Below are 25,434 nucleotides of genomic sequence, written 5' to 3'. Positions count from 1 at the left end.
AAAGACATCGATTCGTGCGAGTTTCCAACCACTCAGCCTCGCTGGTTTTTTCATATAAGCAATTAGTAAGATAGGCAGATTAATATTTAAGTACATAAGCAGTGACACGCAATACTATATAAGAAACTATTTAGTGTTATGTGGACGTTATATAAATGTATTTATCCGAGAATCCATTAGGTAACTTGTCTTTATAATTGTGATTATTGATTTAGATTACATTGGGCTTTCTGCAGACAAATGATTACATATATTAAGCTAATTGTAAGTGCTTTATAAATATTTTGATTCTTGTTAAAAAACTTACGTATTTATACATTAGGAATATTTTATTGAAATGGTGATGAAGTTAAATTTACTAAAATTAGTAAGGGGCTAGTTATATTATCCGTAATTGCCTACATAAATATGTACTGTGACTTTCATCATCTTAAATTTCCGGACGACATTGGGCTGTGTCTTAATTAATTATTAAGTAGCTTCAGCTAAATACTTTATGCGAAGACTTTGTTCGTCTGTCTGTCTCTGTCCGTCTGTCTGTCTGTTTGTCCGCAGGATATCAAACCACGGATCCAGATAATCGAAATCGGTTTTCGCCATCATGCATAGGACCCCAGGGCCCTGGGGTCCTATGGCGATGGCGAAAAGTTGATAGGGGGAGGATCCTATCAACTTTTGGGGCCAACCCGACCACACCCCCGGGCGCCAGGGGGTGTGGTCGGGGCAAAATGAGATTTTTAGTGCAATTGAAGCTATAGATGAAATAGAGTGAAATTTTGTGTTCCCCTTTTGTGCCACCCCCCTGGGCGCCAGTGGGTGTGGTTGGGGCATAATGAGATTTTTCCAAAAAATGAATCTATGGATGAAATAGAGTGAAATTTTGTATTCCCCCGTTGTGCCACACCATCTGGGCGTCAAGGGGTGTGGTCGGGGCAAAATGAGATTTCACTGAAATTGAATTTATGGATAAAATCAAGTGAAATTGAGTTTTTTCGCGATGCCGTGGGAGTGGTTGGAGTGAAGTAGTCTGAAGCTACTTCCTTATGTGCGTTTACGACGGTTTATTATGTATGGTCAACAACCGTATTCACTGTATAATTAGCATGTATGACTCATACAGTATGAGTATTCACAAACTTTAATATGGCTCACCTAAGTTAGCATCGATAAGTACCTACGTCATGCATATTAGCATCTCGTGCTATCGTACGTGTGGAAATATTTTACAAAATATTTTAGATTAACATTTTTACATAAATTTAACCTTCAAAATTCTATTTTTATATAGCGCGTGCTATATTTTGAAGTCACCTATAATACATAATGCAATTAGTTTACTTATTTGTACGTACGCAAAGCTAATAAACATATAGGTAAATGCGTTCTTTAAATATAATTAAGAGTAAATTAAAGTAAGTAGTAAGTAGTAAGTTAATTAAATTAATCTCCTAGTTGAACTACACATAAATAAACTTTGTGAATTCACTGTCGATCAAAATTGCTGCCCAAATATTAAGATAGTCGATACATGTGCATGACAAACCGCCACATGTAAGTGAAAATGAAAATAATCCTTTAATGTCAACTTTTTCAGATTTTACCATCTGGTTTGATATATGTACATCTGTCTGATGTAAGTCTTGCATGGAAAAAGGTTAGGCAAAGAGCTTGTTCGTAACTATTAAATAATCAATTTACGCAAAAGTGCAATTGTATTTACATTACTATGTACGAGCTAAAAGTTCATACTGTCTACACAGATTTAATGATTGCAGTAATAACTACCCAAGATTTCCGCCCAGTAGCATATCCGCATAAATTTTGTATCAATTTTCATTTTACAGATTATTATAGGTAATCAGCGTGTTAAACGTACCGTTGATAATGCCCTTCCCAAATTTCAATACTTTCAACCGTTTAATAAAATAATACCCTTCGTGTCCAATGCACAGCGGTCTGACTGATTTCCTCCACTTTTGAAAGTATCCATTCGCCCCATACATTTTTTTTCAGGATTCTATATTTTTTAGCGAATCGGTATAAAACTTTCCGCCAATTTGGAGCACGCCCATTCAAAACGTGATCATGCAGATTTCCCCGGAAAACATGGCCAGACGGAGGATCCCCATGGCCTCACGGTGCGTCAACAACATCCAGTTGCAGAAAAGACAAAAATTGTAGAAAAGGGTTTGCAGCGGGATTAGTGCGGGAGACAGAACGGGCACCGCGCGACGATGGAGAATTTCGTAGCTTCTGTATTCCAACTGGAAAATTGAGGGGGACCGAAATGATTTGAAAGTGATGTAATATTTTCCTCTGGGAAGATTGAGATTGAATTCGGTGGAGTGGAAAGGAATCATGAAAGCTAGAAAATAAATGAATGTTTGGACAAGTTTAATATTTTGAGTCATTGGTTGGATTTGCAAATTCGCCAAGCGGATGTGCATATGTAACCTTGTGAAAAATTCTAAAACTAGCCTCCTGATGTAACCGGTGACCATCTCGAAGCTCACTATTTAATATATAAATTTTGGGATATTAGTTTTCGACTCTACTCGTTAAATATATTCGATGTATGGAATTTTTAGTACGTAAGTAAATAGTGGTTTCCGCAGTGGATTTTTGGGAATCACAATTGAAGATTTATGGCGATTCGAAGAAGAATATGTATAACCTTAATTATACAATTCAATGGTCTAAATTTTACCTGATGTATCATTAGAATATTTACTCTAGCAATGCATTCCTTACCCAAATATGCTGTCGTTAACGCAGCCGTAACTCCGATACAAAGTGATACAGTCACCATTAAGTAGGCATAATAACTCAGAAACGTCCAGCAAAGTAGCGGTGTCCAGTACTTCTTAGAAATCAGGGTGATCCACTGGCCAGGATTTGGTTCCATGAGGTACGACATGGCGGGACAAAAGAAGCATGAACTTCCCGCTATCAAAGCAACGAGATAGAGGAACCATTCCAACAATTTTCCGCTCGGGTGTGCCTCACATTTTTCTTGAGGGACCCATCGTCCCTCCAGATATCTGGCATACTGCAGCGTCTGATTTAACGTGTGTACAAATTCGGGTGTGTCCGCTAACAAAAGATAGAAACAGATGAGCGCAATTACGCACGTCATCATCATCAAGTAGGTAATGTTGACTTCGTATACGTCCGAATGTTCTAGGGCGACCAAGAAGTAGTGGGAAATTCGAAACAGAGCAAGGATTTGGTTAGCAAAGATGAGAAATGGGGGGACATGTGAGAATAGACGGGCATATTTTTTAGTGTAAAAGAGATTTGTTCGGTGCGAGTAGCGAATCGGGTTCGCGCCGAGGTGAGATGTGACCGCGAGACAAACGTCGACAAATGTGATGACGTTTTTCGAATACATTGCGGAAATGCGAAATTTAAAAAAACGAATTTTGTTATAGTACCACAAACGTCCTAATGTTAAATGAGGGTCAAAGTCATCTCAGTCTGGAAAAGAACAAGGAAGAATTGGACTTATCTTCGGGTTGATTATCGGATTATGAACTAAGATATGTGATTAGGGGGTTCTACTTTGCAAAATGTGGTGATTATGTAAATATGTACATATGCATCATAGTTTTTTTATTCTTTATTTGTATGTATTTATTTCTGAATATCTCGATTCATCAATTCAAATAGGTAATTGATTCGGCAGTAATTTTTAACTTGTGTAATCATCAGAATTATTTACTTCGATAGACAGACAAAAATCGAGGTTAATTTACTTTCATTTCCATATAACTTTGAAAAAAATAAATTGAAATGAAATTTATCGTTGTGCTGGAAGGTTCCTTTCAATTTTACATAATTTCTGGGTAGAATAAATTATATGCTGATTTTTCATGCAAGCAGATAAGAAAATTTTGCACGCTATAATCAGAACCAAGAATTGTGCAGTGGTGTGTGTGTCTGTGTGTTACCAGTTGAACTTGGCGCTTGATTACACACGTGTCTCACATTGTCCAAACTAATGTCACCTAGCGGCAGTTGGGGCACTATGTTACATTTTTCGTTTCTAGAGGGTGTTTTTCGCTAAAGCGTCAAAACGTTGACAAACACGATAACAACGAAACACACCCTTTAGATCTCCCGAGACTTGATCAAATGAACGGGCACACCCCCATAGTTGACATTTGACCTGTGACATGCGTACACCCCCTAAAGTTGACACTTTACCTGTGACGTTGGCACACCCACTAAACTTGACATTTGACCAGTGACCTGGGCACACCCACTAGATTTGACATTTGACTGTGACCTGGGCACACCAACTAGACTTCACATTTGCCGTGACCTGGGCACACCCACTAGACTTCACATTTGACCTATGACCTGGGCCCACCCACTAGATTTGACATTTGACTGTGACCTGGGCACACCCACTAGACTTCACATTTGATCTGTGACCTGGGCCCACCCACCAGATTTGAAATTTGACCTGTGACCTGGGAACACCCACCATACTTGACACTTGACCTGTGACCCCTGTGCCCCACGGTATAGTTGACACTTGACCTGTGCCATACTAATTTTACTTACCTACCAGCGCCACCTATCGGATGTTGGCTGTTTTTCAGCGCTAGAGGGCGGGCTTTTACTTTTAGTGCCCAAACGTTTTTAAAACGTTAGAACAATGGCACACGTTAGAGTCGTGACCGAACGTTTTTCGTGGTCACACCCTTTAGAATCGTGACTGAACATTTTTCATGGTCAACTCATAGAGTCGTGACTGAACGTTTTTCGTTTCGGGATTACACACATAGAGTCGTAACTGAGCGTTTTTCGTGGTCACACCCATAGAGTCGTGACTGAACTTTTCGTGGTCACATGGCTGAACGGTTTTCGTGGTCACAAGGCTGAACGTTTTTCGTGGTCGCTACCTTTAGAGTCGTGACTGAACGTTTTTCGTGGTCACACCCTTTAGAGTCGTGACTGAACGTTTTTCGTGGTCACACCCATTAGAGTCGTGACTGAACGTTTTTCGTGGTCACACCCTTTAGAGTCGTGACTGAACGTTTTTCATGGACACACCCTTTAGAGTCGTGACCTAAGGTTTTTCGTGGTCACACCCTTTAAAGTCGTGACTGAACGTTTTTCGTGGTCACACCCTTTAGAGTCGTGACTGAACGTTTTTCGTGGTCACACCCTTTAGAGTCGTGACTGAACGTTTTTCGTGGTCACACCCTTTAGAGTCGTGACCTAAGGTTTTTCGTGGTCACACCCTTTAGAGTCGTGACTGAACGTTTTTCGTGGTCACACCCTTTAAAGTCGTGACTGAACGTTTGTCGTGGTCACACCCTTTAGAGTCATGACTGAACGTTTTTCGTGGTCACACCCTGTAGAGTTGTGACCTAAGGTTTTTCGTGGTCACACCCTTTAGAGTCGTGACTGAACGTTTTTCGTGGTCACACCCTTTAGAGTCGTGACTGAACGTTTTTCGTGGTCACACCCTTTAGAGTCGTAACTGAACGTTTTTTGTGGATACACAAGTTAGAATCGTGACGTGACGAACTCTATTATTAAACGTCGTACTATGCAACGTGACAATCAAGTCCACTCTCCTTTGCTCTGTGTGAATGTAAATGTGTAACAATTATTCAGCAGACATTTGTGTCGCTGACTAAATAAAATCGTCTTGCTTAGGGCCCGCATTGCGGGCTTAAGAGACTAGTTGTAACAGAAAATGGGACAGGTTGAGAGCAATTTGTGTAGTTGTAGTGTCCTTGAAAATTCACAGTCGATCTGGTAATTTAAGGCGATTGGGACTTATGCAAATTCATAATTTGCATGTGTGACCTACTTACTTCACCGGCTGGTGGAATGTCGCTATCTAAATGTTGCTACGATACGCTAAAATATCAAAATGTTCAGGGCAGAATACTTATGTCTGGAAAATTTCAGTCGGACGTCAGAATGACCGAATGTGTTTAGTACACTCTAAACAATCCGGTAATAAGTTCTTAATACCGGGTATTACCGCCTGTGTGGTAAGATTAGGTATTACAATCAGCGGTAGTATGGTAACGCTCTGTTACCATTTATTGGTAGCAAAGACTATATACCAGTCTGGTTAAGTTGGGAGTCTCAATTCGTCCACCACCGCGGCAAGGCAGTATTTAGTCTAATGCCAAAATTGGGTTGTTACAGTGCAGTGCAGTAATGGTATTTAGTATCTACCAGCACGGTGGAGTCATATATGTTTACCGCGTGGTAATAAAACTTCTTAGATTAGAGTGTAGGTATTTTATTCCATTACGCTTTCCATACTTGTCTAAATGCACTTTCACATTAATTCAGCAATGACGAAAAAAAATTAAAGATCGATTAATTAAATTTTAATAACTATAGCCACCTATAAATTAAAATAGTTATTTATTCAATTAACATATCCACACAAGTAAATTTTATATTGATTCTTTCATTATAGGTTATTATAGGTAATGAGTGTATTAAAAGTGCCGTTGATAATGCCCTTCCCAAATTTTAACACTTTCAACCGTTTAATAGAGTAATACCCTTCATGACTAATGCACAGCGGCTTGATTGATTTCCTCCATTTGCGAAAGAACTTATTCGCCCCATGCATCTTTTTCCAGGATTCTATATTTCTTAGCGAATCGGCATAAAACTTGCCGCCAATTTGGAGTACGCCCATCCAAAACGTGATCATGCAGACTTCCCCGGAAAGCATGGCTAGACGGAGAACACCCATGGCGTCACGGTGTGTCAACAACATCCAGTTGCAAAACAGAGAAAAGTTGTAGATGAGTGATTGCAGCGGGATTAGAGCGGGAGACAAAACGGGAACCGCGCGACGGTGAAGAATTTCATAGCTGCGGTATGCCAGCGGGAAACGTGTGATGGTACGGAATGATTCTATGGTGATGTAATCGCGTCCGTGGGGAAGGTTGAGATTGAATTCGGTCGAGTGGAGGGGAATCATAAAGGCTGTAATCATAAAAAATAAACCGTAGTAACGTTAGAAGTAGCTCACCCTGTCATATAACTTTCCACCAAAGGTACGGAATAAGGCGACAAAATAGGTTATAACTCTCATAGATTCTTGCACCAATGGCGCAATATCAACGGAAGAATATAAAAAAATCCGAAATTAGTTTGCACCACTAGTGCAACATTTGCGACCAACGGGGAACATAATTTTGAAAACTTTGAAAAAATTGTATGGTTCTTTCTCTCGACATTCTGCATCATTGGTGCGTAGTGCATCCCTTCCCCAATTATTTATTATAAAATTGATATATTTTTTCGTGAATGGTGCAGAATAATCGAACAAATAGAACAGAATTCTGACATGATTTTTGGGGGGAAACAGATGGCCCAATTGTTACGCATCGTTTTTAACAACCAATTGCTCGGCACTAACGGTGCTACTTATTCCAAAATTATAGTCCTATCTCGATCTATTTGCTGAATTAACTTGCACCATTTGCGCTCGGATTGTTCTATACCAATGGTGGGGCTAAACAAGTCTATAATGGACAAGGGGATTTTTAATCAGCATCAATTAATGCAAAAAACTCGTCAACAGACGGACGGACGGACGGACACGAGGAATTCAATAGCTCTCGTGCTACGCAGGGCGAGCTAATAAGCGAAACACTTTTCTAGATGGTTAGTAAATGGAAAAGTATGGTCCATGCCAAGCTTGATGTAAATATTAGCATAAAACACAATGTTAAAAATATACTTGTGGAATAGGGTACGGAACAAGCAGATACGTCCAAGTTTATCAATGTTTCGAGTATTGGTTGTTTAATGAAATATTTACAGAATCGATGAGAGATAGAAAAGTGGTTTCCGTCTCAAATTCAGTTACTGTTGAGAAGTTCAAATTCGTGCAAATTCGAACAATAGGTAAGTTCAAATTCATGATTCATTTTTTTGCCTCCAAACTCTTCAAATGCTCTTATAATTATTAGAATACTACGAAAAAGGTATGAGTTAAAACTTTTACATCAAATTTTCTACCAAATTTATGTATAACTCTGAAAAAATAATTCGCATTTACTTCGAAATTTGTTTCAAAAACCGTTAATTCGCAATCTCTTTACTAATTATTGATTTCCACAAAATACACTACTTACCCAAATACGCTGTGGTCAGCCCTACCGCCACTCCGATACAAAGTCCTGCCGCCACCATTAAGTAGGCGTAATAGCTCAGGTAAGTCCAGTAAAGCAACGGTGTCCAGTGCTTCTTAGAAATCAGGGTGATCCACAGGCCAGGATTTGGTTCTATCAGGTACGACAAGACGGAACAGATGAATCCAGAACCTCCCGCTATGACAGCCACGACATACAGAAACCATTCCAACATTTCCCCGCTGGGGTGTGCCTCGCATTTTTCTTTTGATACCCATCGACCCTCCAGATATCTGGCATACTGTAACGTCTGATTTAACGTGTGTACAAATTCGGGTGGATCGGCTAGCAAGAGGTAGAAGCAGATTACGGCAATTATGCAAATTATCATCATCAAGTAGGTAATGTTGACTAGATAGACGTCCGAGTGTTCAAGTGGGACGAAGAAGTAGTGGGAAATTCGGAACAGAGCGAAGACTTGATTTGCAAAGATGAGAATTGGTGACACTTTTGAAAGTACGCGGGCATATTTTGAAGTGTAGAAGAGATTTGTACGGTGCGAGTAGCGGATCGGGTTCGCGCCAAGGTGAGACGTTACCGCGAGACAAACGTCGACAAAGGTGATGACATTTTGGGAATACATTTTGGAATGCTCAGATTTTTTACAGAATTTTTAGTGGTTCAGTAAAATTACAGCACCACGTCCTGATGTGAAATGAGGGTGAAAGTCAGGTCAGACATGACATGAGACGAATTATAGTTAATTTTTCGTAAATTATTGGATTATCTTAAAAGGTGTTTAATTAGGGTGTATTATTTTTTGCAAAACTTGGTAATTATGCAACATTATTATATATAAATATATATATATTCTTTTATGTAAATAATTGCATATGAATTTACATACATTGATCAAAATAGGCGATTGGTCAAGTCGGAATTTGTAATTTGTGTAATATTTTGAATTATTTGCTTCGGCACACAGCTACATTTAGCAAAAAACTACTTAATTTATGCATATTTGAACAAATAGTTTAACTTTCGTTTTCACCGAGAATTTAAAAAAGAGATATACGAATGAAAATGTCTTCCATTCTTAATTTTCCTTTAAATGTCGTCCTTTCGAATACAAATTATTCTCCAGGGGATTAGATTTACATAATTATACGATTCGTTTTTCATGCGAGAGGATAAGGAAATTATATAAGCATTTTAAGCATGATTTACCAGCATTTAAAGATAAATTATTTTAATTGTAGCGTCCAAATTTAGGGTTGGCCGGGTCAGCTCGGACGTGCATGAATAATTCGTGGATGGCCTATTTTATCAGCACGTGGAGTTTAATCCTGTACACACATATATCAAATTTTGAACATACTAAAATTCATTTAGGGTCTCCAAACAAGCCAATAACGTTAAAATCATCCTTTCTCGCTTTCTCTAATCTCACTTTCTGATATTTATTTTCCCATGTTTTCAATTTAATCGAAACATATTGCAAAAAAAAACATCGTGATCATCCTGGTTGCCTCATGCCACACATTATTTTTAAGACAATGGAAATTCTGACAGGAAATCATGAGTCGGCCTTGTAGAGAAATTCACGTCATGCAATTATTTCCAAATAAAGTCTGCATTTATGTATGACGTCGCTTCAATGAAATGCATGTATTGAAATAATCTTTTTTACACTTATGGAGCTACATATTAAGAAATTTATGCAAGTGACAGACGGGTTGTTTAAGTATGCTAATTCTTATATATGGAATTTGCAACCCTTGCTAGATACCTGATGTGACATACTTAGAAATATAAATTGTTCAGACAAATTAATTAGAAAATATGAAGATTTCCTTCGGACTTATTTCCGCTAAGCTATAGCGGTCGCTTTGAAGAGATAGCCGTCCAATTCGCAGCATTTCTTGAATTCGGTAGGCTTAAGTTTTGCATCGATGGCTTGACAACTGCGGTAAGGTCCTTGGTCCAGATAAGTGTCGCAGGAGGACTCCAAATCGTCACTGTGACACTTCATGGTTTGTTCGTTCGTCCTGGTGGTTAAGGAATCAGACTGGGAATCGTTGTCCTTAACCATGTCGCTGGTTGGGTGGCAGCGGTAATACTTTTTTTGTGGGCGACCGCACGAACTAAATCCGGACAGGGTGGTGGAAATGAGAAGGAAAATGGTGACGGAGTACTTCATTGTTGGCCTGGAAATTTCAAATTTGTCAATAAAATTCGAAATATCGCATTTTAATAAAGAACGATCACCCTAAAGAGAATCCTACCCTTCTGAAAAGTAAATACGGATGCAAATCGAAATTAGGTAAACTTCACCAAATCCACAGTAAATTTTTCACATTTACTCTGGATTTAGTGTAATTTACGTAATTTAATATTTAGACTGAATTTACCTGCCAACAGGTAACATTATTTCCAAGCGTACGTTTGCGATGCTTTCCAAATTTTAATCTTGTTTGACTACGGATATGTATTGCTGAATTTGATTTGGAATTTGTAAAGACCAAGCGATTTTTATATTTAAAAAGATGATTTATAAAACTATTTTACATACCAACCAACCTTCCTAAAATGAATATGTAAATATAGTGTAGGTATGTAAATTCTTTCCAATAAGGAACTCTCCGCTTGTGTATGTATTTATATTGCTTACTTACATAGATCTTAAAGACTGAGGGACCAATTTGCCTCTAAAAGTTTTTTTAGGAACAATTGAAATATTAATAACAATAGAATCGTAGTCCTGTTAATGTTACTTCAAATTTGAGTGTCAAAAACCAGTGTATTATTCTGAAAAGAATTATTAATTGTAAGTAAGAACCTTGTTACTATATAACAATGGAACAGGATGACAGATTTTAATTAATTCGTTTCCTGCCTATGTATTCATTGTTTAACAAAGACAGCCAAATTTATATTTACAGACTTAAACTTTAACAGCGCTCAATAATTAATGTTGCCAGTGAGGATATGGAATGGAGGAAAGTAAAAATTTTGAAATTTGTCCCCAATCAGAGAAATTTTTGCAATATGAAAATATTATATAATTGCATGGATTTGTTATTAATGCCTGTTTAAATTAAACTTTTTTGTGCAGTCCCAAATTTTTGCAAAACAGCAAAAATGCATATTATGCTTTTCATTCTTGTCACGTATTACGATTACAATAGAAGAAAAACAAGGTTTAGTTTCCAAGAAGCTGATAAATACATATGAACTGATCGATAACCCAGCAATCATTAGATATATTAAACCCAGAATATGGAACCCAATTTATTTTCCTGGAAATTTGCGGTGTAAAGTTAAATGTCCTTCGCATGAGACCAATACATTTGTATACCTATTATCCTCATTTGCGTATTTTTGTCATTTTCCGTATTTTGCATAAATAAGTTCATACCTAGTTAGTAATGTCGTTAAGTTTTATTTTATTCATTCACTACAAAATTTAGTTAAATCTCGGCATTGTCAGGTGCAGCATGTTCACCAATATTAGACTGGTCGAATGGCTCCTTTACTTTCACTTGATGCTGTTATCAGTAAGATTAGCTAAATATTAGTGCACTCTTAAAAATTATGTTACCGTTTCTAAAATTAAATGCACCCTGAATTCTAAATAACATAAGTCAAGTAAATCCAGCTTAAAACTTGATAAAAAGTAAATTTTGCTGCGGGTTTAATATAGTTTACTTAATTTAGAATTCATAGTGGATTGACTTTTCCAACTTATTTTTAAGAGTGCACTACCATTATTTTGTTAAATGATTGTTACCTAATTCCTTAATTTTTAGATTGTCTGCATCTTTTGCGCCGTGCAAAACGAGACTTTCCACGGGACAGGAAAGTATGCCACGAATTACGCCTTAATTGGAATATTGACCTTAATTGTGTTCGGGAATATTGTAACGTTACTGGTTTGGCGGGTAGGGTAACAGCAAATTTGAAAAATTTTTGCAAGATTTTTGGAACAATCTTTAATCATTCGACTTGCAGAGATCAGAACGGTTTCTGCGCTTCTATCAAGTATTTTTCTTCACGGTGCCATCAATTTTTTGGGCTCTACTCCATTACAAAGTTTGGTCGGAGCAACGGATCCCGAAAACTTTGGGATTAACACCGCTGTTAAATTTCTGGTTTTGTCTGTCATTTCTGAATGGCGGGATTCTGCTAGGCATTTATCAGGACTTGGTGCGAACACATGTCGGATACCCGCCAGCTTCGAGGACTATAGGAATTCATGTCAGGAAGGTGGTCACGTTACATTTCTGGGGAAATTTGGTAAGCAAAAATATGTAACCTGAGATTCACACACTCCTAGAAATCCTGTATTAAAATAAGTAATTCCAAGCGGTCTTCATATTTGAAGTAGAATTAATGAGAAAAACCTTAGAGTAATAAATATTTAGCTTGTTAAAAATTATACCATTTCGGTAACAAATTCCTATATGGCCCGGTATAATTTTAATATCAAGCAGAATCATCCCTAATTTCGAGCAGCGCACTGTTATAGGAATCTAATATGTATAGTCAAGCAGGCCCTGATTTTTCGGTATTAAAGTTGCTACCTACGGAGATTAAAATTATATCGATCAGTGAAAGTCTGCAACCAGTATGGTAGTAAAACTTTAATATCCAACTATAGCTACATACATACATACACGGTATTTGTTATCAATACCTCTCTGCCAGAGTCGTATAACTCGGTATTATTTTAATACCGGATTTCTAAGAGTGTAAATGTGCACAACTTATGTATGACAATTTAATGAATAACTCTTCATAATTGTTGATGTTAGATTTACGCAGTGCTGGTTTTGATACATGTCTTCGTGGCACAATTTACCCAAGTTGGAGCTTTTTATGGTAAACACGGGTGACAAAAATAAATTATGTAGAAAAGGTAATGACCCTTCCTTCGAAATGGTGTACTTTTTTTTATAGATTTCCTTCCGTTTACGGTTCCAATTTTCTTAAGCGAAGTTACACGATTGATATTTTCGCCCATTTTATACAAAGCTTACAAATCGGTAAGGATAAATAGAATAATAAGACTACTTTGACCGTAACCATCGCTGTAGATATCATTTTGCAGTAATCTAGATAAGCCCGATATTGCTCTCTGCATCTTTTTGCCCACATGTGTGCATACTTAATACTTACTGCAACTTTCTGAAAATGTGTGTGGGTTTTATTCTGCAGAACCAAACACACTCTTAAAACTCCAGTATTAAAATAATACCGGGCGGCATTCTTATATGATTCTATCAAAGTGGTATTGATAAATAATACCGTGTAGTAATAAGCCGGTGCTGGTTTTAAAGTTTTACAATATTGATGTCAAAGTTTTACGGACCGCGGTCCGTAAAACTTTGATATTAAAATTATATTAAAATATTAAAATCAAAATATTAAAATATATAAAAATATTAAAATTATACCGGTCGACCGGTATAATTTTAATACCAAGTAGAAACTTTAATACCCAGAAATCAATACCTGCGTGCTGATAAAATCAATACCGGATTTCTAACAGTACATATGCAAATATGTACATATGTGCATAATTGCACATACATATATTTATGCAGAAATTGTTCTTCATAAAGTTTTAATGCAGAAAATCGCACCCCAAAAATTTGTTTTCACGTTATACATCATTTAATTTCTCAATTTCATTGCATAATTCCACGGTTCCCCATACTTCTCAGAATCAGTCACATCGATTTGCATAAAATTTTTATTCAGAAAAATGGGTCAAATTTATGCAGAGAAGCCGTTTCAATTTTTATAGATAATTTGATTTCTTAAGCAAATCACATACATAATTCTGCATAGTCCTGCATAGTTCTTTGTATAGGTCGTTTTATATCAAGTTTTCTGCATAAAGTATGCCGTTCAAGATTTTATACAATTTAATTTTTTAAATTAGATAATTTCTCCGCAGAAAAATGCCCAACTGATGACCCGCTTCGTGGTCCTCACATATGCAAATGACTTAACTGGGAAAGCAATCCAATATGTGTCCGACTACAAGAGACAAATTGTGCTGGCCAAACCGGCCGGACTTTTTGATAAACCTGGCTCCATTACTTTTCCATTCGAACTTTTCCTGTTCGTTTATTGTTATAGACTTTGGTTCGTTTACATAAACTATTTTAAACGACGGAACGAATCGATTGAAATAGACCAATTTCACCGCCATTTCGAAAAGTTTATCGGTACTTCGAAAATTGGAGTGGTCAAGGTGAAATGCGGTATGAAAATTTAGCTACCAGCCTTCAGTTTTCTCCCGTGTGAAAATCAACGTGTTGAATATTTGTGGAAAATTTGTACATAGATATTTATGCATAAAAGACACACAGTACGTTCAACTTATGCCGAATTTATGATTCAATTCATAAAAATTATTCAAGTTTCTTCCTACTGTTTCTGCAAAAATATTGGCAAGTATGTATTTTACAAAAAAATGACAAAAGAAGATTAGAAATTTATTTTCTGCTGAGTATTTACTTTACAAATTTATCTTGAAAAGAATTACAAGATTTGTGTTTTGATGATAACTTCACAAATTACAGTTCCGCCGACAAATTAACAAATTTTTATGTTCTGTAAAAATTTATAGATTTGTATTCTGCACAAAAATTGACAAATATTCTGCACGTTAGCTTCCACCGCCTGATCGTAAGATGACGCCCACATCTCCAAGATTTGATTTTACTCTCATTTATTTAGACCAAACTGAGCAAAGCTATTTGGGCGAAGGATTTTTCGGCAAAGTGTACAAAGCCGAGATGATCTATCCAAAGGAAGAAATCGTGGCGGCAAAATTCGTTACAGATTTTAAATCGGTGCTAAAAGATGCCACCGCCTTGGAAAAAGAGCTTCGAATTTTAAACTTATTATCGACCCCGTCAGGGAACAAAAACCTGGTGGGGTTTTACGGGATTGCGTATCATTACTCTAATCAAACGTTCGAGATTGGAATCGTGTTGCAATTTTGTGCAGGAGGAACGATCAAGAATCGTTTGGATGGGATAAGAACGGATTATAGTTTTCCGGCGAATGTATCCTCGGAAATTTTGGAATCTCTGGACAAGTGGGGTCTCCAAGTCGTGAATGGGATGAAGTATTTGGAATCTAGAAATGTGAGTTTTTTGCATGATGTCTAGAACGATTGCAACAAATGCAAGAAATGAGCGCAATCTAGCGGATAATGACTGTATTAAAGTTTAGCACAAATGGTCCCCCGCTAGGTGGCGCTTATTACTTGCATTTTGGCAGTTTTTTGGAATAAATTGGAATGAATGTGAAGCGAGTGCAAGAAAGAAACGTTATCTGGCGGATTATCACGTGCCGCTAGGTGTCGCGAATTTCTTGTAGCTATTTGCATTAGAGTGTAAAAAAATCGGAAAATGCCCAATAAATCAAACAAATCCTTATTAATTTCTTAAGGTGATTCATGGGGATCTTTCCGCGAGAAATGTGCTTTTAGACGAAGCTGGAAATGCAAAAGTGTCTGATTTCGGAATGTCATTGAGATTATATCAATACGAAGAATACGCTCATCCCGGACAATCCGTAGGAAAACAAATTTATAACTTTTAAAATGGAAAGCACCTACACTCTTAGAAATGGGGTTACGATTATAATCAAAAATAAACGTATGTGACTTTACCGCAGTGCTTATGAATTTGTCACCAATTGGTTATAAATTTAGTAGCTCTGGTGACAATTTAGTACCACGTCGGTAAGACTTTATAATTTGTCGGTGACATTTGTAACCACTCGATGACAAATTCCTAACCACGGCGGTAGAGTCACATACGTACAGTGGGTTGCCAAAAGTATTGGTGGTCAATTTTGTGCTCGGTACCGTGTACGATATTTTTTCCAAGGGATACATACGGACTAATTCTAGAGGCATTTTTTACAGCCAAACAAATGGTCAAGAAAATACTTCAAACAGAATTTGAAAATCTCACTCCGTTCGGGGGAAATTGAGAAAAAACTTCAAAAACGGCATAAAAAATTGTGACAAAAGTATTGGTGGTGGTATATTTTTTATATCTACAGGCCTTACACATTTGAATTATTAGTCGCAACTTTAGTACCATACTCTTGTATGTTCATTACACTGAAAATTTATTAAATATGCCTAAAATAGGCGAGTTGTGCATCGCTGGAAAAAATTTATCCACATAATGCACGGCATAAAGGTTGGATCTCAAAATCTTTTTCTTTTGACCTTATTGAAGGTCCGGATAATTCCGAATATCATCACAAAGATTAACTCAACTTGTTTCGTGATGAGCAACACAAAATAACACTGAACAAAGGCCACGACACAACACCAAGGCAGAAAAATGGTCGCTTACCGTTATGACAGCCGTTTTACAAAGATCAAAGGCGTTACAAAAAAGTTAATGCAATACATACTGTACAGATTCATTGTGCTAGTAATCCAACTAAGGTTTTACAATTTATTTTAGGGCACCCACCTCACCCGATCACTGAATCTGGTCGAGATAAACATGGTATAAAATTACTCACCCACTAATAAATTCAATAATAAAAATAACACTAACTGTATCTAACGTGTTTTTGTAAGTAATCAATTCTCAGTTGTTAAACTGATTTTTGACAAACATGCTAAAGTCCACTGATTCCAAAACAACATAATATGTCCTCGTCGGATCACAGAATCTGGCCCCGTTCCTTTTTCCTCAGATGGCACGTTCTTTTGTTCCTTGATATATTTTTGACACCTTCTTCTTGCTATGCGTATGTCTATAAATCGGTTTCGTTCAATTATAATTTGTTTCGTGTAGCCAAGCACACATAGTCGCCTTAGAAATTTCACGATCCAGTGTTAGCAGGATTTTTTTTGTGACGCCCGAGACATTTGTAACACGGCTGTCATTACCGTAAGGGATAATTTTTCGTCCTTAGTGTTGTGTCGTGGCCTTTGTTCAGTGTTATTTTGTGTTGCTCATCACGAAACAAGTTGAGTTAATCTTCGTGATGATATTCGGAATTATCCGGACCTTCAATAAGGTCAAAAGAAAAAGATTTTGAGATCCAACCTTTATGCCGTGCATTATGTGGATAAATTTTTTCCAGCGATGCACAACTCGCCTATTTTAGGCATATTTAATGAATATTCAGTGTAATGAACATACAAGAGTATTATCCTAAAGTTACGACTAGTAATTCAGATGTGTTAGGCCTGTAGATATAAAAAAATATACCACCACCAATACTTTTGTCACAATTTTTTATGCCGTTTTTGAAGTTTTTTCTCAATTTCCCCCGAACGGAGTGAGATTTTCAAATTCTGTTTGAAGTATTTTCTTGACCATTTGTTTGGCTGTAAAAAATGCCTCTAGAATTAGTCCGTATGTATCCCTTGGAAAAAATATCGTACACGGTACCGAGCACAAAATTGACCACCAATACTTTTGGCAACCCACTGTACGTTTACATTCTGGTTATAATCGTAACCCAATTTCTAAGAGTGTATGTATTTGCTCAGTTTTTAAGTTCTAATCTAATAAATTCTCAGGTTTTCCCATGGCGACACATGTCCATTGAAGCCATACGCGATTTAAAATTTTCTGTAAAATCCGACGTCTGGTCATTCGGCGTTCTTCTCTGGGAATTTTACACTTTCGGGGAAACTCCATGGGACGGGATTGAATGGAACGCGGACTTTGTACAGTTATTGATTGATGGCCACGTGTTACGAGAGCCTCCTTATGGAGGTCCACTTTATAAAAGTAATCTAATTACTTGTCTCGTGCTGTAATTGTAAAAGTCAAATTTGGAACTTTGTCAGAAAAAGTTGCAAATTTCAATGTTATTCATGGCTTTCGTTTTGCGAATTTTCAGAAGTGATGCTTCCTTGCTGGAATGCGGAGGCTTTGGGTCGTCCGTCCTTTGGAAAACTGGAATTACTACTGTCTCGTGCCGACTAAGGAGAAGCAGTAGTTTAGTTATGGAATTTTGAAAGTTACAGAAAATTTATTTTCTCAATTTCACAAAATCTCAATGTATTTCAATTTTAAAAAATAGTTCAAAATTTTGCAAAAGTGATTCTCAGATTTTTTTTCGCTCGGAATTATAGCTACATATGTATGTACGCACATAAATACGTTGGTGTAGTTGAACTGCAGATCCGTGAGTCTAAAGCTCACGTTTCATAGTACTTACATACATATTTGCAAACGAGTTGTGCATTAAACAAATTTCTTACATTTATTAATTAGATGATATTACGAATAATAATATTAATATGTAGGTTCGTATTCTACAGATGTATCATTTATTATATGATAAGGAAGCATGTTCTATTTTCTAACTATTCTCATATTAATAATAATAATTAATTACCCGGATTTCATTTTGGAATGAATCCGGATTTCCTTAATTTAAAAACTAATTTTCATGTGCACTGTAAAGATACAAATTGTTGGGAAAAGTGTAAATTTAAAAAAATGTTGCTTACGTTATTCATCCCAGGTAGTTACCTATTTTACCATATTCGATATCAAACTCACCTTTTTTGAAATTTTTAGTCCATCAACTTAAAAATATACCAGGAAACTATGTCCATGGTCAAAAAGTTATAAACCATGATGCAAATTTGAGAAAAGCTTAAATTACGATTGAATATGGTAAAGAAGTATGTATTCGACATCTGTCAAACTCGTTCAATTATCACGGAACTTGATAATATCAATAAATGATTTAAATCCGGATCCGGAAATCCGGCTCAAACGAAGCCGGATAATCCGAAATCCGGATTTGAAAATTCAGAACGGATTTTGCAGCCCTATTACCGACCATATTAATGGAAATGGAAGTGAAAAGAAATACAATTCTTGCGGCGTTATAGAATGGTTTCCAATCATGAGCGTTTTCAGAGCAGTTAGGTTTCCTTGGATGTCTTCGGATAGGAAAATTTGTGGCAACTCGTTCCGAAAATTGCGTAATTTCGGAAGTATCTTTCGCAGCAGTTGGAATTCAGAGTCTGAGACAACGCAATCCTGCTCCTGCTTTAGGAATGGGTTAAGGTTCACAAAAAATAGGGAGACGAGCCGGAAGCTGACTTGGTCCAGGATCCGGGATAGTTCGGAAAGGGCAATGTGTGTGAGGTGCTTCTGTTCCATGTGGTCCACAGCGATGGTCAAGGAGTCGAGATATTTTGAATTTACGAAATTTGGAAAAAATCCCCATGAAAGGGTGACCTTTGTTAAGTTCGGCGCGGCAGTGATAACCAGTTGGATAAAGGGGGCAACAAGTGTGCTCGGTACCTGGGCAAAAAAATATTATCTTCACTCGAAATTCATTCAATGCAAAAGTTGGAAAAGAGCGACTCATTCATTATTGGCTTATAAATAGGTATGGGAGGCTATAACATCAAAAGATTTTTACTCATTATTCACTATATTTAATAAATAATTGCTGTATGAATTTTTTATTCATTTTATCTTCTCAAATCTGTTTTATTAGAAGTACTTACTTTTCAATATACCCCAATTAATAGGCATCGAGCAAAAAATGAATAATGAGTAAAATTATTCAATCATTCTTCATGACTATTGCAAAATTTCGAAACAAATACACACTCACGAAAAAATTTTCCAATGGGAAAAAACCCTAAATTTCCATTAGGTACCGAGATTTTCTGTGGAATTCAGCATTTTAAGAATGTTGTCATCAGTGTTCCATCAGTTTTGATAAAAATAAATAAAAATCCCAGTCCCAAATCTTGTAACTAATGGAGATTTAGGGGCTTTTCTCATTGAAAAATTGTCCATTATAAGTACATAACCACCCTATATATGAAAATATCTCGTATAGCGTTCTTACCATGTTGCACGTGAGGGCGAACAAGGTCAAATAAGGTTTCGGCAGTAGTGGCCCGAGTACAATTGAATTCTGCAGATTTGTCCCAAATTTACAACTTATTCGCAACTGTTTCAAATTGGGGCATCCGTTAGCTAAAACTTGGTGGATTATACGTATCGTGTTTTCGCCACGGATGGAAATCTCCAAGATTTGGACGCGATCCGTGAAATTTTCGCAAACGTGGACCAACTTGAACTGGGTTACTGTTACAATATTATGAAACATAGATTTATGGTAGGCACAACCATGCCCAGGCAGGCAGGCTTTAGTCTCCTTACAAAGCATCGCTAGCTTTAAGGCTATCACCAGTTCACTTCCATTTATTTGAGTGATTATGATAGTGAACGAAAATAAATGAATTTTATGTCATTTGAATGAAAACCTACCCCTGCTGCCCACCCACCCCTCTTTGCGTTACGAAGTTTAGGAACGTCTACTAAGAAGGAGACTAAAGCATGCCTGGCGGGCCATATTTTTCGTCACATAACATTTACACTATCCGCTTACCTGGTACGAATGGAACCGTGTCGTCCAGATAGGCGGACGTGGAGTAACACGTGGCGCTAATCCGTTTCGCAAGTTGATCATCCAATCTGGAACATATCGCGAAAAATGGACATACAGTATAGGCAGAAAGTCTTTCCACCCTCACGCGTTTTTAACTTAAAGTGTAATATTGCTCGATAGGCTCTATCCAACAAATTGAAATTTTACACAAATACTTATCACGATGTAAGGTTTTCGGAGCCATACTTTGGAAAATGGGGTGGCACAAGGAACGGTACGGTGTAATTATATCCAAAATTCCAACAGGAAAAAAGTCTTTCCACCCACATTAAAGATTAGTGTAAAACTTGTTTAAACTTGTTCTTTGTTATACAACAATCAAATTGGCATTTGGCATGTTCACCTTAATCCTTTGGGAAGGCAAGGACACTTTTTGGTATGAACTCAACAAATGAACTGGTGACAGAGGGGTCCAAATCCCAAAATTGGAGTTTCATGGCGTCCTCCAGTCTTTTCAGGCTAGATAGTATGTGCTGAGCAATTTTGGGCCTCACAATTGACTACAGATGATCATTATGATTATGTCCGGTGATTGTGGAAGGCAATCCAGCAATTCAATTTTCTTTGTTGTCTAACAAGTCTTGAATAATTTTGATTTGTGCATATGATTCCCATCCTATTTTAAACTAAAATTATTTCCCGATCGTAATATCCTCCGGACATCATCAAATTCGAATCAGAATGGCTCTATAGTAGTTGGAGTTCATGATTCCTTTGATTTTATAAAAATGTTTGACGCCCTTCCACGACTTACACGCCCAAACCTTTCGATTTTCACCTCCATGCTTAATGGTATGGACACATTACTCAGGTTTGCCTGTATTTTCTTGTCTTCTCCAGACCCCAGTGACCACATTTGAACCAAACAGGTTCGTATTTGTATAGTCGCTCCGAAGTATGCGTTTCCAGTCCTTATCGGTCCAATTAAGGTACTTTTTAGCTAATTTTGAATGCATAGCCATATTGGACTTGGACAGAAATGGCGTTTTCCGCGGTGCTGGGCCTTTAAATCCATGTTCCTCGACCCTATTCTTTCTAATTTGCACAGTAACTTGAAGGCTATATTCTTCCCTGATTTCTAGTTGATTTTTGATGCAGTAGCCGAGGGTTTCACTGATTCTTGAAGAGTATGGCGTCATACATTCTTTGGGCCGAAATCCGTAGTCGTTTAAAAGCTGGCTGGTTCGCCACTATCCCTACTTTTTTTGCACTTTTGGACTATGCTGGTAAATGTTTACTTCCTCATGAGCAGTTTATCAAAACTTCTTTGATGTCGAAGTCTATGATCACCAAAATTGCCAACCTTTTACCCCAAATTTGTGCTAAGATGTTTTTCAGGTAATATTAGCCAATATTGATAACAAACAATTAGTTTTGCGTTACGCAAATGTAATTTTTCGAAGAATTATGAACTATGACGTGGGTGCAGAACGATTTTGGACGATGTTTTTAAGAAATTACACCATAAGTGCAAAGAAGTCATAGGGTGGAAAGACTTTTTTCCTGTTAAAATTTTGGATATAATTACACCGTGTCGTTCCTGGTGCCTCCCCATTATCCATAACATGGTTTCGAAAACCTTACATCGCGATAAGTAATTGTGCAAAATTTCATTTCATTCGATAAAGCTTCTCGAGCAATATCGCACTTTAAGTGCAAAAAGTATGAGGGTGGAAAGACTTTCTGCCTATACTGTACGGCGGTTAAAAGGAGATCCTCTTGCTGCTTGGTGGTCAGGTTAAACGCGAGTCTCGGGATTGGCAGGGAGAGAACCACGTCGTTCCAGAAGTGGCAAACTAATCGAGAAATTTTGACCGGGCAGGAGGCCTGCTTGAATATTTCGGTCAAAATCTGGAAAAATTTTGTACACTTTTAAAAATAATCATTTGAAAAGTAAATAAACTCTGAATTCGGTATTAGGTAAACTGTACTAAATCCAGGGTGAACTTTATTCTTAATCGAGTCCACGTTACTATGTGTTTAGTATACTTTGCTTAATTGAGGATTGAGACTGCATTCACAGTTTAAAAGGGTAGCATCATTTTTAAGAGTGTGCATACATATATGCACACTCAATATGGTTTAAATAGTCTTGACCTTAAAGTACTTACAATTGGATTATTTAGCGCCATCTCTTGCACGCTTCTTTTGTCTTGAGATCCCATTGTTGGTTAGGTAGGTGTATATGTAATTGGACAGACCAATATTTACCTTTGAAATGCCAATCAATTAAAAATTATGTAAATTTAGCGTACACGAAATTCCAATAACAATTGCTACAGTCGAAATAAAAATGAGTTAAATTCACTCTAGATTGAGTAAAATAGAGAATAACACAAGCAAAAGGTAAAACTGATCCAACGTTGTGCAAATGCATGTTTTGCACAACTTTAGAGAAATTTTGCACAACTGTTGGATAAGTTTTATCCTTTGTGGTTTTGTCATCCTCTTTTTTTGTTAAATCTTACCTATTTTTATTTGCCGTGTACCTAATTATCCTGTTACCTTTCCTTACCGAGGTTTATAAAAATTCAGTTTTACTTATGTACTTAAATAACGTCCAAGTAAACGTGAACATTCGTTTTTGTGTCTTGTTATTAATCGAGAAAACAGTACCCTTGGTGAGTTGGATCGAATCAAATGAAATCATTCGTACTCCCGGGGAAAGTTGCAGTTCAGGTAGTTTCCTATCTGCGGTACCCTTCAGAAGGGGAGGGCCATAAATTATGTCACTCTAGTTGGTGGAGCGGGGCCCAAGGCTCTAATGATATGTATTGTGCCTATGTGTACAGACGTGGCAAATGTTAATGGGGGGATGGGGGTCAAAAATTTGCTATTTTTGCGTGACATAATTTACGGATATCCCCTAAAGGACGTGGTCTCATTCCTGGGGAACGTTGTAGTTCAGGTAGTATGGTACCCTGCATAAACGACGTGGTGGATTTGAGAAAGGTATCCAAACGTGTTAAAGCCGTCATATGTATACTTGTAATTTTAATAATAGCCTGTCCTGTAGTCAACTTTATGAAAAATCGACCACGTGAAGTACGCATATTCCCCAGTGTGTTCGCTTTCATCTCTTTGTTCATGAAGCTTCTCGCTAGCGCATGCATATTTATGAGCATATATAATAGAAATGCAAGGACTGAGCGAATCAGCGTAATGCATAATCATGTTCGCAAAAAGTATACAAACATGTCATCTAAAGTGTCATGCATGATTTCAATATTGTTTTGCAATCCGTTTCATACATATTTCCATAAAGTAAAAACATTGTTAATTTTAGACTATAGTAAAACCTGTTTGATTTGAGGTGTGTGTTACCTCTTATGTTAAACAACAGGGAAGCAGTTCCAATTTTTTATATACAATTACACTTTTAAAAATAATGTGGCCCTTGAGAAAAGACTATTTAAGGTAATAAGAGTTGTCACCAAAACGTCAAAATTATTAAAATTTAACGAAAATCCGATTTTTGATGACTATTTTAAAACGGTGGAACAAAGTTATTTATTACGCGTTTAGTAGATTTATGTGTTTATTTTTGTTCGTTTGTGATGTACATATGTACCTATACCCTACAAATACATAATTATTACAATTGTAAATATAATTGTGTAGTGTAATGCAGATTTTTTAGGCATACCATCGTTCAGTTTAAATGCTGGTCCCTGCCTGGCATGAACCCAACATACGTTTCATACCAAAACTAATTACGTTCGTCTGGTTATTATGAAAGACAAGTATGCATAGTTATATAATTGTGTAACTTAACTACTCCGACGGGGGTCTTCAACTAATTATTTTAATACGCGTAACAATATTATGTAATAGTAAATAGATATATATTATATTTTACGTAATAGTAAGTTGCACAACGCAGAGGTTATTGACACTGTAAAGCATCCGGTAGTCTGTCTTATATACATCGTACGGGTATCCACTCTGTAATGATTCTAAATATACTGGAATTGTTATTGTTTAATTCTGAGTATTAAATATTTCAATATCACACATTACTAGGTCGTAACGCTGGGTATGTATTCACACTTCGTTTCCAATTGATAAAAGTTGTCACGAAATATTTGCGTGCAAAGAATTTCAGAAATTTTAAAACTCCAAAGATGTTGCCTTTTAACATCTTCATAACTCTGATTTGCACCTTCCATTTGAAAGTAGTAACAGGAAGCTTTTGGTCAATTCCAAGCTATTTTAGCAACTGCAATATTCAGTTTGTGAAATGGACTAAAAGTATTGGGCAGATGGAGGATTACTATTCATATTTCTACGATATTATGATCAGCAATCCAAACTCACCCTTGATGTTAAATCAAATTGAAATTAACGTAACGCACGTGACAGTGTTGAGGCCGGGTAATTCATTTATGAGGCGACATACACGATCGGGTCGAACACCAGTTGCATTTTTCTCAATTGGCCATGCCATGCTAGGAAGGCAAACATATGGTAATGGGCGGTCGATCTACTACTATATTCGCGACGCCTTGATAAAGAATTTTAACCCAACTTATATATTTCAACATACCAACGAACCATTGAATCCGATAAATTTTAAGGACTACTTACGCCACATAGGTGGAACAAAACTTGTCCTTTTTAGTCTCTCCTCACCGGGAAAAATGTTCCTTCCATGCATAACCTGCATCGCCTCTCCGACTGTAACAGTGAGCACGATACCATTCCGAGAAATTGATGGTGTTTGGTGGTCAGAAAATAAAAACTTGCAACAATCGAAAATGCTACTACAGGAAGATTATAACTTTGATGGAATGAACTGTAGAGTTAA

General features: G+C 37.0%; 2 protein-coding genes and 1 long non-coding RNA gene across 3 annotated transcripts; 1 reads left to right on the top strand and 2 right to left on the bottom strand.

The window, feature by feature from the left end:
* Positions 1 to 11,951: 11,951 nt before the first annotated feature.
* LOC110855205 (fibroblast growth factor receptor 4) lies at positions 11,952 to 18,163 on the top strand. Its single transcript, XM_022103621.2, has 9 exons — positions 11,952 to 12,073; positions 12,144 to 12,428; positions 12,947 to 13,013; positions 13,092 to 13,177; positions 14,095 to 14,404; positions 14,883 to 15,295; positions 15,603 to 15,728; positions 17,713 to 17,926; positions 18,039 to 18,163. The coding sequence occupies exons 5-9, from the start codon at positions 14,110 to 14,112 to the stop codon at positions 18,122 to 18,124; spliced, it is 1,134 nt and encodes a 377-aa protein (XP_021959313.2). The 5' UTR covers positions 11,952 to 12,073; positions 12,144 to 12,428; positions 12,947 to 13,013; positions 13,092 to 13,177; positions 14,095 to 14,109; the 3' UTR covers positions 18,125 to 18,163.
* Positions 18,164 to 18,187: 24 nt separating this feature from the next.
* LOC118437266 lies at positions 18,188 to 20,697 on the bottom strand. Its single transcript, XM_035856185.1, has 3 exons — positions 20,568 to 20,697; positions 20,022 to 20,263; positions 18,188 to 19,462 (listed from the first exon to the last, which is right to left on the bottom strand). The coding sequence occupies exons 2-3, from the start codon at positions 20,022 to 20,024 to the stop codon at positions 18,962 to 18,964; spliced, it is 504 nt and encodes a 167-aa protein (XP_035712078.1). The 5' UTR covers positions 20,025 to 20,263; positions 20,568 to 20,697; the 3' UTR covers positions 18,188 to 18,961.
* A 1,483-nt stretch (positions 20,698 to 22,180) lies between these two features.
* LOC118437267 lies at positions 22,181 to 23,244 on the bottom strand. Its single transcript, XR_004835987.1, has 3 exons — positions 23,096 to 23,244; positions 22,739 to 22,838; positions 22,181 to 22,478 (listed from the first exon to the last, which is right to left on the bottom strand). It is a non-coding gene; the product is annotated as an uncharacterized LOC118437267 (long non-coding RNA).
* Between the last annotated feature and the right edge of the window lie 2,190 nt (positions 23,245 to 25,434).

The sequence above is a fragment of the Folsomia candida genome, unplaced genomic scaffold, assembly GCF_002217175.1.
Source record: "Folsomia candida strain VU population unplaced genomic scaffold, ASM221717v1 Fcan01_Sc012, whole genome shotgun sequence".
Taxonomy (NCBI): Eukaryota; Metazoa; Arthropoda; class Collembola; order Entomobryomorpha; family Isotomidae; genus Folsomia; species Folsomia candida.
Note: the sequence above shows the minus strand (reverse complement) of the source record. Positions and strands in the feature narration are given on the sequence as shown.

What these genes read in the sequence shown, in the direction of transcription:
- LOC110855205 (XM_022103621.2), top strand. Translation starts at nt 14,110, where the DNA reads ATGACCCGCTTCGTGGTCCTCACATATGCAAATGACTTAACTGGGAAA. An exon ending in AGTATTTGGAATCTAGAAAT is followed by an intron (nt 15,296 to 15,602) that starts GTGAGTTTTTTG and finishes TAATTTCTTAAG; the next exon opens with GTGATTCATGGGGATCTTTC. An exon ending in TGGAGGTCCACTTTATAAAA is followed by an intron (nt 17,927 to 18,038) that starts GTAATCTAATTA and finishes GCGAATTTTCAG; the next exon opens with AAGTGATGCTTCCTTGCTGG.